General features: G+C 41.5%; 1 protein-coding gene across 3 annotated transcripts in view; it reads right to left on the minus strand.

Moving 5' to 3' along the window:
• Nucleotides 1–3947: 3947 nt before the first annotated feature.
• The window catches only part of Stk3 (serine/threonine kinase 3), a 181495-nt gene continuing 171911 nt past the window's right edge, over nucleotides 3948–13531 (minus strand). For all 3 annotated transcript variants that reach the window (XM_051202615.1, XM_051202616.1, XM_051202617.1), the window contains one exon: nucleotides 3948–4515. In XM_051202615.1, coding sequence (XP_051058572.1) covers nucleotides 4357–4515 — 159 coding nt within the window. In that variant the 3' untranslated portion in view covers nucleotides 3948–4356. The remainder of the gene's footprint in view (nucleotides 4516–13531) is intronic.

The raw sequence follows: 13531 nt of genomic DNA on the forward strand, positions 1-13531 counted from the left end.
TTCCTCTTTTTTATTCCTTATATCCCTCTATTTCCATTAAGAATATGAAATGGATTAGGAGCAGGTGTGTGAAGGGGAAACAGGGGCTTGTAATATAGAGATGGGTTAAGAGTGTTTGCCTCGAGTATGTGAAGCCCTAGGTCCTATCCTTAGTACTAAAAATACTGTCTGTCTGACTGCCTGTCATCTATCACATATTATCTATTTACTATCTCTCATCTAATATCTATCTCCTATTATTTACTATATATCATCCATCTCTTACCTACCTACCTACCTACCTACCTACCTACCTACCTACCTACCTACCATCTATCTATCTACCTATCTAAACAAGCTTTAAGAGAGTCTGACCTCTTAGCTGGACTGGGCTCAAGGTGCCTGTCTGCCTTAGCAGCCTGAGTGAGTTCTTGTGTAATTGTGATGTGAGTAGGTCACAAGGACAAGGTACGAGGCCAAGTGCACTATGGCATTCCTTCCAGAAGGGGAAGCCCAAGAGTTACCTACCTGTCTCTGGTATCTTACACGCTAGCATTCTCCTTCCCCAGATGTCACGCCCAAACATAGAGAACAGGTAGTGTTTTAGGTCCAGGACCTGAACACACCACCTAATACCAAATTTGATATCCTCAAGAATCCTATAAAAATATGGAGATCACACACAACGTAGAGCCAAATCCTTCTAAGTATAAAACGTAACAAATACTTCCAGATATTTCCTCTAAAAAGTATTTTTCATTTCCATAAATATAATCAGGGAAATGTAGCTATGCAGATCATAGGCCCTCAAGATACAAACTTGATTTTCAGCTTCCTAGAACTGGAGTAAACTGAGAGCAAATCAATTACATGTGTCGTATCTGTAAGAACCTAAGGAAGCCAAGACTTGCCAAGAAAAAACTTTTAGGGACACAAATGAGAAATTTCCAGATGGGTCTATGCAAATCAGGCTACAGAAGCTGCCTTAACAATAATCCCTACAATAGAAAGCTAGTCCTAGAGTATATGAGCTTTAAGCTTAGCTGAAGACAATCCTTCATGTGTAAAGAAAATGCTTTTAATAAAAGAATGATAGTTTTTCCTCACACAAATTCCTACTCAAGAGTACAGCCAGCTCTTAAGAGAAGGCCTACCTGGGTTCTAGGAGAGTCTAATTCATTTTGGAAGACAACACATTTGATTTTCAGTGAACAGACTTCTCTTTTATTTCTGCAAAACAATGCATGAAAATGAAACTGAAAAGGGCTGGAAGTTGATTCTAAACTAATATCCATTTATATTATGCCAGGGATTTTGCTAAACGTTTTATAGGTATTGGAACATTTGCTCATTGAAACTGCTGAGTTATTACAAACTGATTTCTTTTTGAGATTTTTATTTTATGTGTTCTTCAGGTGTTTGGCCTGCATGTGTGTCTGTGCACCACACGTGTTCAGTGCTCATGGAGGCCAGAAGAGGGTTTTGGATCCCTCATAATTGGAGTTACACCGTTGTTAGCTAGGATGTGGGTGCTGGGAATTGAACCTGGGTCCCCTGGAAGAGCAGCACATACTCTTAACCACCAAGCTGCCTCTCCAGCTACAAATGCATTTAAGCACTGTGGTTGGATGGTTATTTTTGCCTAGGACAACAAAAGAATACCTGGGATTTGAACCCAGATCATTCAACATCTGATACCATGCTCCTTTTACTATCTTAATGCCTCTCCAAAGTGCTGTCAAAGGGAAGCTGGTAAGTGAGAGATTAGGACACATTACCACTTACAAAATGGCATGGCGACCAAGGCAAACAGCAGCTACCTGCATCCTAGTAACTGAAAGATGTCTTCTTTGTGACACAGCTTGGTCCCCACAATCCCACTCCCCATACAGAAAGGATGCCATTTCGGAAAATGAAGGTTTCCTTTCAATAGGAAAGGCAAAAAAAGTAGTAACCAGTTCACACTGATCCTAATTTTAAGGCTTGGTGACACCATTAGCACTCTAGAGCCAGGAAGTCTGTGTGGCCCAGTGAGAAGGCAGCTGGGGGATGACCCATCGAAATTAAGAGCCCACACTGGTATTAATCAGCCATGACTTCGCTTAATCTCTCCACACTTCTTCCAGTCTTCCTTTGCTTTTCCAATAGGAAGAATATACATCTTGCTGTGAAGTGCCAAACTAACACATGGAAAGGACAGGTCTTAATAGAGCTTGAACATGGCTGACATTTGGTTCCTGGAGAATCAACCTATAAATGATGAGTACCGCATACAACAAAACCCTTATATCTAATGTCCAGTGCTTCCTATCCAGTCCACCAAGAAACACCACAGGGAGGCAGGGCCAACAAATGCCTGTGCTTCAAAAAACTTTACAACCCAACCTGAAGGTAAAGGAGATAATTATGATTAACAAATAAAGCAATAATGAAAGATGAAGTCACAGATGTCAGCTGAGCCATGCCATAGGCCTAGATGCCAGGAAGCCAAGTTCACTCAACTTGGTAGTCAATATTCTGTGGCAGAGTCGTGGGGAGTTTAATCAAGTGGCAAGAACAGTGATGTGGAGAAGGTTGTGATGTGGTCCACTGTGATGGAAGGAATGAGTTGGTACTGTGGCTTCTCTTTAGAGTCTCTGGGGGAGGGATGCTGAAGTCAAGTGTTACTGTGGATGTGGAAGGGGGAAGTGGACTCACTCCTCAGGGCCCAAGACACCCCGACACACACCAGAGTTCCTGACTAAGACATGTAAGTTTTCCTTGGGCCTGGATTTCATCATACCAAAGAGCAAAGAAACGTGATACTCATTAGACTTGATTCCTAGTCTCCTGTGCCAAATGAAAGAATACCTGATGCTTCAAAATAGCATTCTGATGAACTGTCTAATGAAGCGCCTATGCCTCATAGTAACTGTTCAGTAATTGCAAGTAGTTAAAGAAGTCTATTTAGGATAGCAGTATTTTTTGGAATTTAATCATCAATCTTTAACATTAAAATAGGAAAGACACAAAAATAGCATTTCTACTGAACATAAATGTGTCAGCGATTTGGGAAGATTTCCTGTGACTCAGTAGAAAACACCCCATTAATGTATTACGTAACGTTTGTTGAGAATGGACATGGCTGGCAGCGGGTAGAGCACGGCTTCAAACCCCGGGATGTGGTTCAGTGAATGTGCAGGGGACACAGGAAAGCACACAGGCGACACTGTCCAACACAGCATCAAACAAAGATGCAAAGTGGTGGTGGCACAGTGGAATTTATTTGTCTTCATGATGTACACATAGTAATTAACACATAAAAGAGCACACACTCAAAATGGCCATGTGTAGTGCAGGAAAGGACTGGTCCCAGTTCAATTACACAAATGGTAATTCTGCCCAGAAATGAATTTCTTTCTAGCTTAAATCTGTTTTGTTTTTTTCAGGCCCCAAGGATGCACAGTTTAGTACAAATGTTTTTACTGTTTTGTTATTGTCAGATACATGATGCTTATCAATTCCTAGGACATAAATGAAATCGACAAAAAGTCCTGTGACTATTTCTGCAGAATAAATTTGATGAGATTACTGCGGACCAACACAGGAAATGTTAACAATTACATTGTCTTCTCAAGTTTTCTTTCTTTAAAAATATTTCCCACACTTTTTTTGTGCAAGGATTCATTGATTTCTTTGGTTTTACATGGTATAAATCTGTTTGACCTATGTATATATAGCCTTACTTGTACCAATATTAAACCGAGAATTAACACTTCAAAAGGTAGACATGGAATTAAGTCTTCAGTATAAAGATGCCTGGTCCATCTGGACGTTATTGCTCTTGCTGCTCTGTTTCCATTGGAGATGAAGGAATGCACCCATAGCTCCCTGCTCAATGTACAATTTAGTTGTGTGTTATCATCTGTCAATGTGTCTGAACATTTACCCAAACTATCCTGATCTTGTTTTTTTAAAAAAAAGAAAGAAAAAAGTGAAACTGCATAAATAAATAAGTCTACCTAGGGGTTCAATAAATAGGCTTCTCCACAGGAATAAAGGATATTGTAACACAAAGCCCCTCTGGTACTGTGCAATTAAGCGACAGCTTTGGATTTCCAAAGTCTCCAAATAGAGCTTTAATTTAGATTGGTTTGGTTGCTGGCGTAGCAGCTGTCAGAAAGAGCACATTTCTACTGTTCTTATCCTTTCTAACCGAAGCCAGAGTGGACACAACTCAAAGTCTGACTTTGGGAATTTACCTGGCTGTGTACCATCATTAGTTTTTGACTTTTGCAAAATTGTAGAACGTACATTTCAGGGATTAAAAAAGCAGCACAGTGCCTTCAGTTCTTGTGGTTGCCTGGTCTCCGGTCACGCTGAGGCAGAGGGTGTCGGTCAGAAATTCTGCTGTCTCCTCTTCTTCGCATCCATGGCATCCAGGATGGGCTGCCTCTTCGCACTGTACCTCTGGTGCAGTTCCTCTATCTCCCGCTCCATCATGGGGTCCAGTGCCTTTAAACGCATCTGTAGCTCTTCTAAACTTAGATTTTTTAACTAGATGCAGAAAAAGAAAATTAATACTGTAAAATCATCCAAAATGTACTTAAATCTAAAGAATAAATATTTCAGAAAGTTCTTTATACCCCTTAGAAGTACGGTCAACGATTACAGCAGGAATTCTTTCCCTGAAGAAGCCACAAGCTACAGGAACCTCGAGTTAATCCACAGCAAAGCAATCAAGGCCTCACTGTTAGGGATGACCGAATGATAAAAAAGTAAGATGAAGAAACATGCTTGAAAAAGGCCCAGAGACAAATGTGCCATGTCACAAGCAGCTGTACTGGAGGTGCTCTGGGGACCACTACAGGGTGCTGTAGAACCCAGGACCAACAGACCAAGAACAGGGCCAGACTGTTCAGTCAACAGGTCTCTCCTTTATTTTACCAAATGCTGACAATTTCAGCTCATAAATAGAAAATTACATTATCCAGAATACTTTTTCTCTGAGTGTTTTGACAAAAGGGTATCGTGATACAAACAAACAAACCAACCAACCAGCAAACCCCAAGCTGATTCAAGCTGCACTGTATGAGCTCTGCTGAATGTGGCCAAGCTGAGAAGGAAATGGCAGTGAGATGTGACGGGCTACACGACAGTATGATTATGTTGGCTTCAGCGACAGCAGCACATTCCTAACCGCTCTTCACTGTAACATCAGGACAGGACACCTGCCGTACCATACACTGTATCAACCTCTTTGTCAAAGCAGGGAGCTACGTGTCATCTCCTGAGAAGCACCGTCAGGAATGTCACCAGGGGCTACAGAATGCTGATGGGGGATGTCCTTCGGTATGCTGTGAGTATGTTTCTCTTACTGGTTGATGAATAAAGCTGTTTTGGACAATGGACAGGCAGGATGCAGCCAGGCAGGAAGTACAGGTGGAGCTACCAGAGTAGAAGGCTGGGAAGAGGAAGGCAGGGAATGAGTCGTGAGGGAGAGATGCCATGTAGCTGCAGAGCAAGAGAGAGAACTGGGCATCACTAGTAAGCCAAGACCATGTGGAGATACACAGATTAATAGAAAAGGGGTTAAGCTAGCTAGTAAGAAGCCTGAGTCAGTGGCCATACAGTTTATAATTAGTACTGGCCTCTGTGTTTATTTGGTAATAAACGGCCACAGGAGTGGGCAAGACAGAAACTCCAGTCAACAGGATGCTCTATACTAGACATCCACATGGTCAGCTTTTACCCTGTCATCATTCAAAACAAACTTGTAAGTGGGTAAAGGCACTTGATGCCAAGCCTGATGGTGTGAGTTTGATTCCTGGAACCCATGTGGTGGAAGGAGAAAACGAAATCTTCTGTAGCTCTCTGATTCCCACATAAGTGCTGTGGCATGCATATGCTTCCCAACTCCCAAACAATGTAAAAACCCCTAGAACTATGTCCTTCCTTATTATACTAATAGTGGAGGGTAGGTAGTTTTTAACAAAGAAGAAAAACCCATGTTAAACACAATCAGATTGCTATCATCATGTCCTCCACACCGTGGTGGGAAAGTAAGGAAGAACTGTTTCACTACCCTAGAGATGAGGAGGAAGGGCGAGCGCCGAAGGGCTGATGGGATCCGGCCAGCACAGTGTCACTGCATGACAAAGATTACAGTGAGGTGCCTACGCAGTCCCCATGGGATTTTTATGTGTGTCTCGTGGGAAGCATCTATTGCTTTCAGAACAGATCTGCCCCAGAAAGGAAGGAGTCCCACCATGAACTCCAGGCAGGCAGGGAACAGACTCTCACAGGAGTAAGGGCCACACTGGTCCTTGATCGGGAACGAATCTCAGTAATGCTGAGCCCTAGGGAAGAGGAGGCCTTGCCTCACTGAACTGAGGAAATGCCATACTCCAGGGGCTCTGCATAAGAGGGCTGTGTGGTGGGTGCAGGGGAGGGCTGTGTGGTGGGTGCAGGGGTTGCGGAAGGGCAGGTGTGGGTGGCCCAAGAACCAGGCAAAGCAGGTTTGAAATTGAGGAGGCTAATATTCTGGAGCAGAAACCTTATATGAGAGCTTGAAGACTTAGTTTGAAAATGATAAAACCCGAAGCTCATTTTCTTTTTAAAGATGACAACTCTCTAGTTGTTTTATGAGTCAAAGCTAGAAAACACTCCTGTTACTGACTCACCCAAAATAGTAGGCTGAGAGCATTTCTCACCAATCCTCCACTTTACCCATCGTACCTGGCCCTGAGTGACTTCTGCTTCCCCAAGTCTAATTCACTCTCAGCCAAAAAAAGGTTCTGAGGATACCGGGAATGAGTCACAAGAGAAAGTTCCAAAAATACACTGGGGAAGAGCAATGTTGAAGGAGCATGCTCAGCTCAAGCTGATCACCTTGCCCTGTGGTGTGAGCAGCACTAGCCAGTGTGAAACCAGCCCTGCTCTGCTGCTCTGGACAGCACAAAATAACCTTCCTGGTTTTATTACTTTTTATTCTTTAACAGGAAGAGTCTTTCTGTACCAGGCTGGCCTTGTATACCTTAGACTAGCCTCAAGCTGAAGATGCTCCTGCCTATCTCCTGAGCACCTCGCTTTTAAACTATGTTACAACTTAATTTGCATACCATTCACAGTAGTATATAGATCATTAAGTACACATTTGTTCCATGATTAGTTCTATTAAATCACCGTGGGCATAAGATGTTAAGGAAGCTGAGAACTCTCTGAACTATCGAAACACGTGACGTTCTGAAGAGCCAGCATGGACAAGGAGTCACATTTCTCAACACAGATGTACCCAGGAACATCTGTGGAGTCCAATTCTACTTCAGTCTTCTCTACTGAGATCCACAGACTATTAAGTAACCTTACAAAGCATTATACCATGATGCTGATGAAAGCCTGATGTAGGGTTAGGAAGAAGGGCGTGGGTAGTGGCAAGGTACAGCCTGCTCATTTTTATTCTTTGTTTTTTTTTCAAATCTGAGTTTTGGGTTGGAGCTGTTTACGGCTGGGGTTCTAGAAAATGACTTCTGCATAATTTACAGTTTGCTATGTCCTGAGGTAAGGCTGCCAGGCAACTTTAGAGAAGTCCTTTATTAAAATATTTAGATTTCCTATATACTAAGCATAACCAGTCATGACCATTTAATTTTGGAGAGAGGATTACTCTCTACAGTCTCAGGTATATATTTTGGACTCCCCAGATCTCAAACATTTCAAGTAACATTTTGTACTTTTCATTAAAACCTAACAGATTTTCTTGGGTGGTTTTACAGTGGGAGACACATGAGGAGAAGGCAGAATAGAGTAGAAACACGCTGGTGGCTTCCATTAAAGGTCAAACACCTTCATCCTACAGGTGTAAATTAAGTATCTGATACATACTTTCATTGGATATTTGGTTGTTTCCAAGTAGCAAAAGTTTTCCAAACAGGCCCATCAGGTAGTTAAAGCCAGGACAACATTGCTACTGGGAAATTCTCAGGGCCTTCAAGCCAAGCTGAACTGTCCGGGGATTTCTACCGAGGAGAACCTTGTACAGAACATCTGAAATGGGTAAACAGTGGCAGAACTGTCCTTTTCTTCAGCTTTTGGTTGGTTGGCTAATTTGCTTCTGTTTTAAACAAGACTTTCAGGAAAAGCCCAAGACTTTTGACAACAGAAAGGAATATAGACACTTCTCATAAATGAAATAAAAATGTCAAAAGTACTTTCCAATAGAAGGGTCATTCTGTTTGAAAATTGGTGGTTTGATGTACGACTTCTAGGTCCCATGATGTGACCTAGGTTCTCACATCTCATGCAGGAGATGATCTGCACATGGAAATCCAAAGGGCTCCATTTCCCAGTATCTTAAAGAGAAAACCTAAGTATGCTATGCAGGCTAATGGCTTTGGTTGTTGACACTTCATAAATTAGCAGCACAAACAACTCAGTGATGTCAAAGCTGAGATGAAAACTCAGGCTAAGTCAACCTACTGATAATTCTGACAGTTTAAAATTTTAGCCATCAGGGTTAGTCCTGAATGAGAAACCCTGAACGATTACTGGCTGCGGTTACACAGTTATTTTACTATTCAGTCGAAAACATCACATTTAAGTAGCAAGACTGAATTACTTTTTAAAATAGTTTTAACCCTCTCAGACAGGAAAGTCCTTGGGTTTTTACATTGTGTTTTGTCAAATATACTTCTTTTCTTTTTCTTTCTTTCTTTCTTTTCTTTTTTTTTTTTTTTTTTGGTTTTTCAAGACAGTGTTTCTTTGTGTAGTTTTGGAGCCTGTCCTAGAACTCACTCTGTAGACCAGACTGGTCTCGAACTCACAGAGATCCGCCTGCCTCTGCTTCTCAATTGCTGGGACTAAAGGTGCACTCTACCACTTGGGGCTGTGAAACACATTTCTAATTACTGGAGATATTCTTAAAAGTCTTAATCAAAAACAAGCAACAGAGGGAGGGAGAGGCAACTGGAATCGACATGTAAAATAAAAAACAAAACAAAACCAAGCAACAGATACAGAAGTATAAGGATTTCAAAAACATATTCACTTATTTATTGGCATTATGTATGAGTGTGTGGCAGTCAGAGGACACCTTGCTAGAGTCAGTCTCTCCTTCTACCGTTCTGGTACTGCAACCTAAACTCAGGCAGTGAGGCTTGGTGGCACGGGCCACTGAGCCTCCACCTTGCTAGCTCAATTATAAAGCTTTTACATGTATAAGTGTGGTAACATTTCAAGCTTAATGGGTTTACGAGTTGTTGGCATAATCATTATGTCAGAATAAATGAGACACTACTACAATGAAGCAAACAGTTTTGCATGTAAATAAATGTTAACACGTTTAGTCAAACAGTCCATCAAGAAAATCCTGTATGAGGTTTATTGTGTTTACTAGGAAACAAACCCTTCCTAGCAACTGTTTAAATGAATCTCACAGATGCTGCAGACATTATTAGTGGCCTGTGATTAAAAAAACATGGATTGCTAATACTGTATCCTGACTCATCTATTTTCCCATCTGCTAGCAATTCTACGGATATGAACGACCAACAGAATGGCAGACAACAATAATTTCCTATGGCAATTTCAATGCAGAATTGCCTATAGCGCTTTGTAAGATTTACCCACGCATGCCTCAGACTGTTCCGAGTTGTTTGTGGCCTGGAGCATTATGCTCTTTTTCACCTTACTGTTCCACTTTAGCTGAAATTCTTCTTTCACTGCAGGGAAACTGGTTTGGTTTTACAAATACTGTACACACAGTCTGCCACATGTATTTTCTCAAAGGAAACACAGGTGAGCCCACCCATCAGCTTAGGCACGTAAGGGGAGAGAACAAATCTGCAAGGACACTGGGGAGTGTAGCAAGTGGTACTAAAGGTCAGGAATTTGAAGCATCAGTATACTTTTTGGTTTTTTTTTTTTAATAGCTTATTTTCTAGCATTGAGAACAAAGGGAATTCCACATCAATGTGACTTGACAGCCAGGTATATAGTGGGGTACACCTTTAATTCCAGTACTCTGGAAGCAGAGGCTGTTGGATCTCTGTGTTTAAGGCCAGTCTGGTCTACAGTGCAAGTTTCAGGACAGCTGAGCTTACGCAGTGAAGGAAACCATTGAAAACGGGAAGCTGGTGAAGATGTAATTGAACAAGGGGCCATGTTCCAGCCACAGCAGGACTTGGCAGTTTCAGCCACATGGTTCTGGCTTTAGAGTCAAGGATAGAAGAAAGGGGTTATGGAATCTCCTTCCGCAGTTAAGAAAAGCCACTGAGGCCAGACATGTGTCAGGGGTGTCCCTGAAAGGAGGCCTAGAGAGGCTGCAAAGGAGAAGGCTGAATTGCCTTGGAGACCCCAAGATGTTAGATATGCCAGAGCCGTGGGACTCCTGCTGAGGAGGGCTACTAACAGGGAATGGGACCAGCCCAATAGAAAGAAGTCTATAGCAGTCAGCAAAGCTGAAAAGAGCTGAGATCTGCAGAGCACTTTGACATCAGGCTCAGTGATGCAGTGTTTAGAGCTTGCCTAGCTGGTTTCTGGTCTTGCTCTGGTCCAGTATTACCTCACTTATTTTTTTTTTCCTCCCTTTTAGAATGGTAATGTATATCCTCTGTCATTGTATGTTGGAGGTATGTGATCTGCTTTCTGATTTTGATTTTATAGGGGATTGCAGTTAAGAGACTGCATGAATCTGAGAAGACACTTTGAACTTTTAGACATTGCTGAAACTGTGACAGACTATGGGGACTTTTAAAGTTGGATTAAGTGCATTTCTGCATTATGATATGGCTACAAGTCTATGGGGCCCAGGGACTGGAATGTGGTGATTTGAAAGAAAAATGGCCCCCAAAGGGAGATGCACTACTAGCAGGTGTGGCCTTGTTGGAGTAGGCGTGGCACTGCTGGAGGAAGTGTGTCACTGGGGGTGGGCTTTGAGCCTCAGGTGCTCAAGCCAGGCCCAGTGTCATCTCACTCTCTTCCTGATGCCTGCTGATCTGGATATAGAACTCCCAGCTCCTCTCCAGCACCATGTCTGCCTGCACACCACCATGATGACAATGAACTAAACCTGTGAACTGTAAGCCAGCCCCCAGTTACATGTTATTTTCTTTATAGGAGTTGCCATAGTCCTTCACAGCAATAGAAACCCTAAGACATAGGATGACATTTCTTTAAAAACAAAACAAACAACAAAACCCTCCCCTTTCTTCCCAGGTTATACCTAGAGAAATATTTTTCTTAATTAATGTATTCTAGTCACAAGTGGTCTAATAAATAGCTATGTATGCTTTCCACCTGACAAATACTTCTCTACATAGCCCTGTGAGACAGGTTCCATATTTTACCAATAGAAATATGATCAGAGAACATTTGTAATAGGAAATGTCTCCTTCACATAGCAGGGCTTTGTTCGGATGCCCATGGATTGGTCTGGTGCTATGTGGAGCCTGGACAAAACAGATGAATTACAGACTGGTGAGTAGTGTTATACTGCCTTGTTCTGGAATGATCTTGGCCACACATTTAAGAAAGGGACGACGGAATTGTAGCCACATTCTTTAGTTGCAGTTGACACCATTTCCTGTTCTGCTTTTCAGTTTCTGGTGAGTAGTTCTATCTGCTAAGAATAATCGAGAACATGATTCAAGTACAATTGTGCTCTTACAATATGCAGTAAAAACCTTCAACGCTCCAGGTAGAGGAGAATAAAGGCTGATTAATTAAAAACCAAATGGTAAATAAAATTTCCTGGACATATATGGGCAGATGGAAAAAAAATATTATCTTTGATTGATGTCATATCTCAGTAATTTTGATTCTCACTTTCAAAAGTTTACAACACAAAGGTATAATAAATAGGTGATTACCAAGTAAGTGATCCGATCATATATTCCAATTAAACATTTACCAATATTAAGGTTACTTGTTATGAAAGACTACAACTAACATCAGAAAAGCAGCATGCAGGTGGGTGAGATGGCCCTTAAAGTAATTAAGCTTTTACATATTTTGTTGTAATTTCACTTTGTTTTTTGAGATAGAGTTCTTCTGTGTAGCTATCCTGGAACAGTCCTGGAACTCTCTTTGTAGACCAAACCAATCTCAAACTCAGAGATCCACCAGCATCTGCCTCCCAAGTGTTGAAACTAAAGGTGTGTGCCACCATGCCTGATAGTTTTTAAATTTTAACTGTTTTGTTTAAGCTTTTAATATCCCTAACTGATTCTGTGGTCACATGACACAGTTCCTGCCCACTGAGAAAGGCAATTCCCGAGGGAAATGACTCAAATAGGGCTATTGGTCCTGGAAAAGGCAAGGGTCCGGCCATCCTGTACCAAGTAGTGTTTTGATTGGTATAATTAGAGGTATTGGGATATCTTCATCAGTAAAAACCCAAAAATCATCTTATTATTTGCCTCCCTCCAGCACCCAGTCCTCCTTCCTCCTTTATTCCCAAAACATCAATTAGCAAAGGGACATTTACTACAGGCTAGCTCTAGAAAACCCACCCTGTAGCCATGAGTGTGTAGCATTGGGACTGCAGCCTAGAACACTGTCTTTCTTTAGTAGGTCTTTTGAACACACAAAAGTGTTGTGTTCTTACACACAAAGTCTACTAAGAGGAGGTGTTTGACCACAATAGGAGGCAGCTTTCTTTAAAAGTTGGGGACCCCTGCTGTAGATACTAGTGACAATTCCACAGCAACAGAAAGTCCTCTGTGGCATTGTGTTATACATGAATTAGTTAAAAAAGGTTTGTGTTATACATGAATTAGTTAAAAAAAGGTACATGTGTGGCATCAGGAAGGTGAATTTGGGCACAGCTGGCAGTTTACCAACTGAGCCATCTTCCCAGACCTGACGGGTGGGGATGGGGTTGAAGGAAAACAGAAAGATTATCTTGGGGAAATCAGGGCATTTTGAGCACACTTCATGACTTTCATCTTGGACAGCTCACACACTTACTATACATTTTATTCTGTCCATCTGACAGGACATTCATGTTGCTAATAAAGAACATCATTGTTTTACACGCATGGCTGCTGCCAAGTGTACTACACAACGCTAACAGTACCATCACTTAACAGCCCTCAGCAAGCAGACGTGGAAGGAAGCACAGTGGGCATGGCTCTTACTCAGATGGCCAAGTGGGGCCATTAGTGGAGTTCCCTGCTGCAGTGACACCACAGTATGGATTACCATTATTTAAGCATCTCCATAGCATAAATACAGAAAAGTTCACTTTACAATTAAAAAGACAGAAATCAGGAAACTGAGATTGTAATGGATAATTTTTTTTGGATACTGTTTTAACCATGAAGCAACACGTAGAGATAAATAGGACCCTAATATACTAGTTATGGAGTACCAAAACATACAGCTCTTTTAAATCACAATTTATATGATTAAAAACATGAAACAAATAAAAACAATCAAAGATCAGCATTATTATTTGCCACATAAGTTTAGAAAATAAAATTTCCCAGGAAGGAATTATTTTAGCATTCTTCATCTTAGAATGTCATAGTACTTTAGATTCCCAGCTATTAGCAGACAATGTGGATTCTATTAA

The sequence above is a fragment of the Phodopus roborovskii genome, unplaced genomic scaffold (genome assembly GCF_943737965.1).
Source record: "Phodopus roborovskii unplaced genomic scaffold, PHOROB, whole genome shotgun sequence".
NCBI lineage: Eukaryota > Metazoa > Chordata > Mammalia > Rodentia > Cricetidae > Phodopus > Phodopus roborovskii.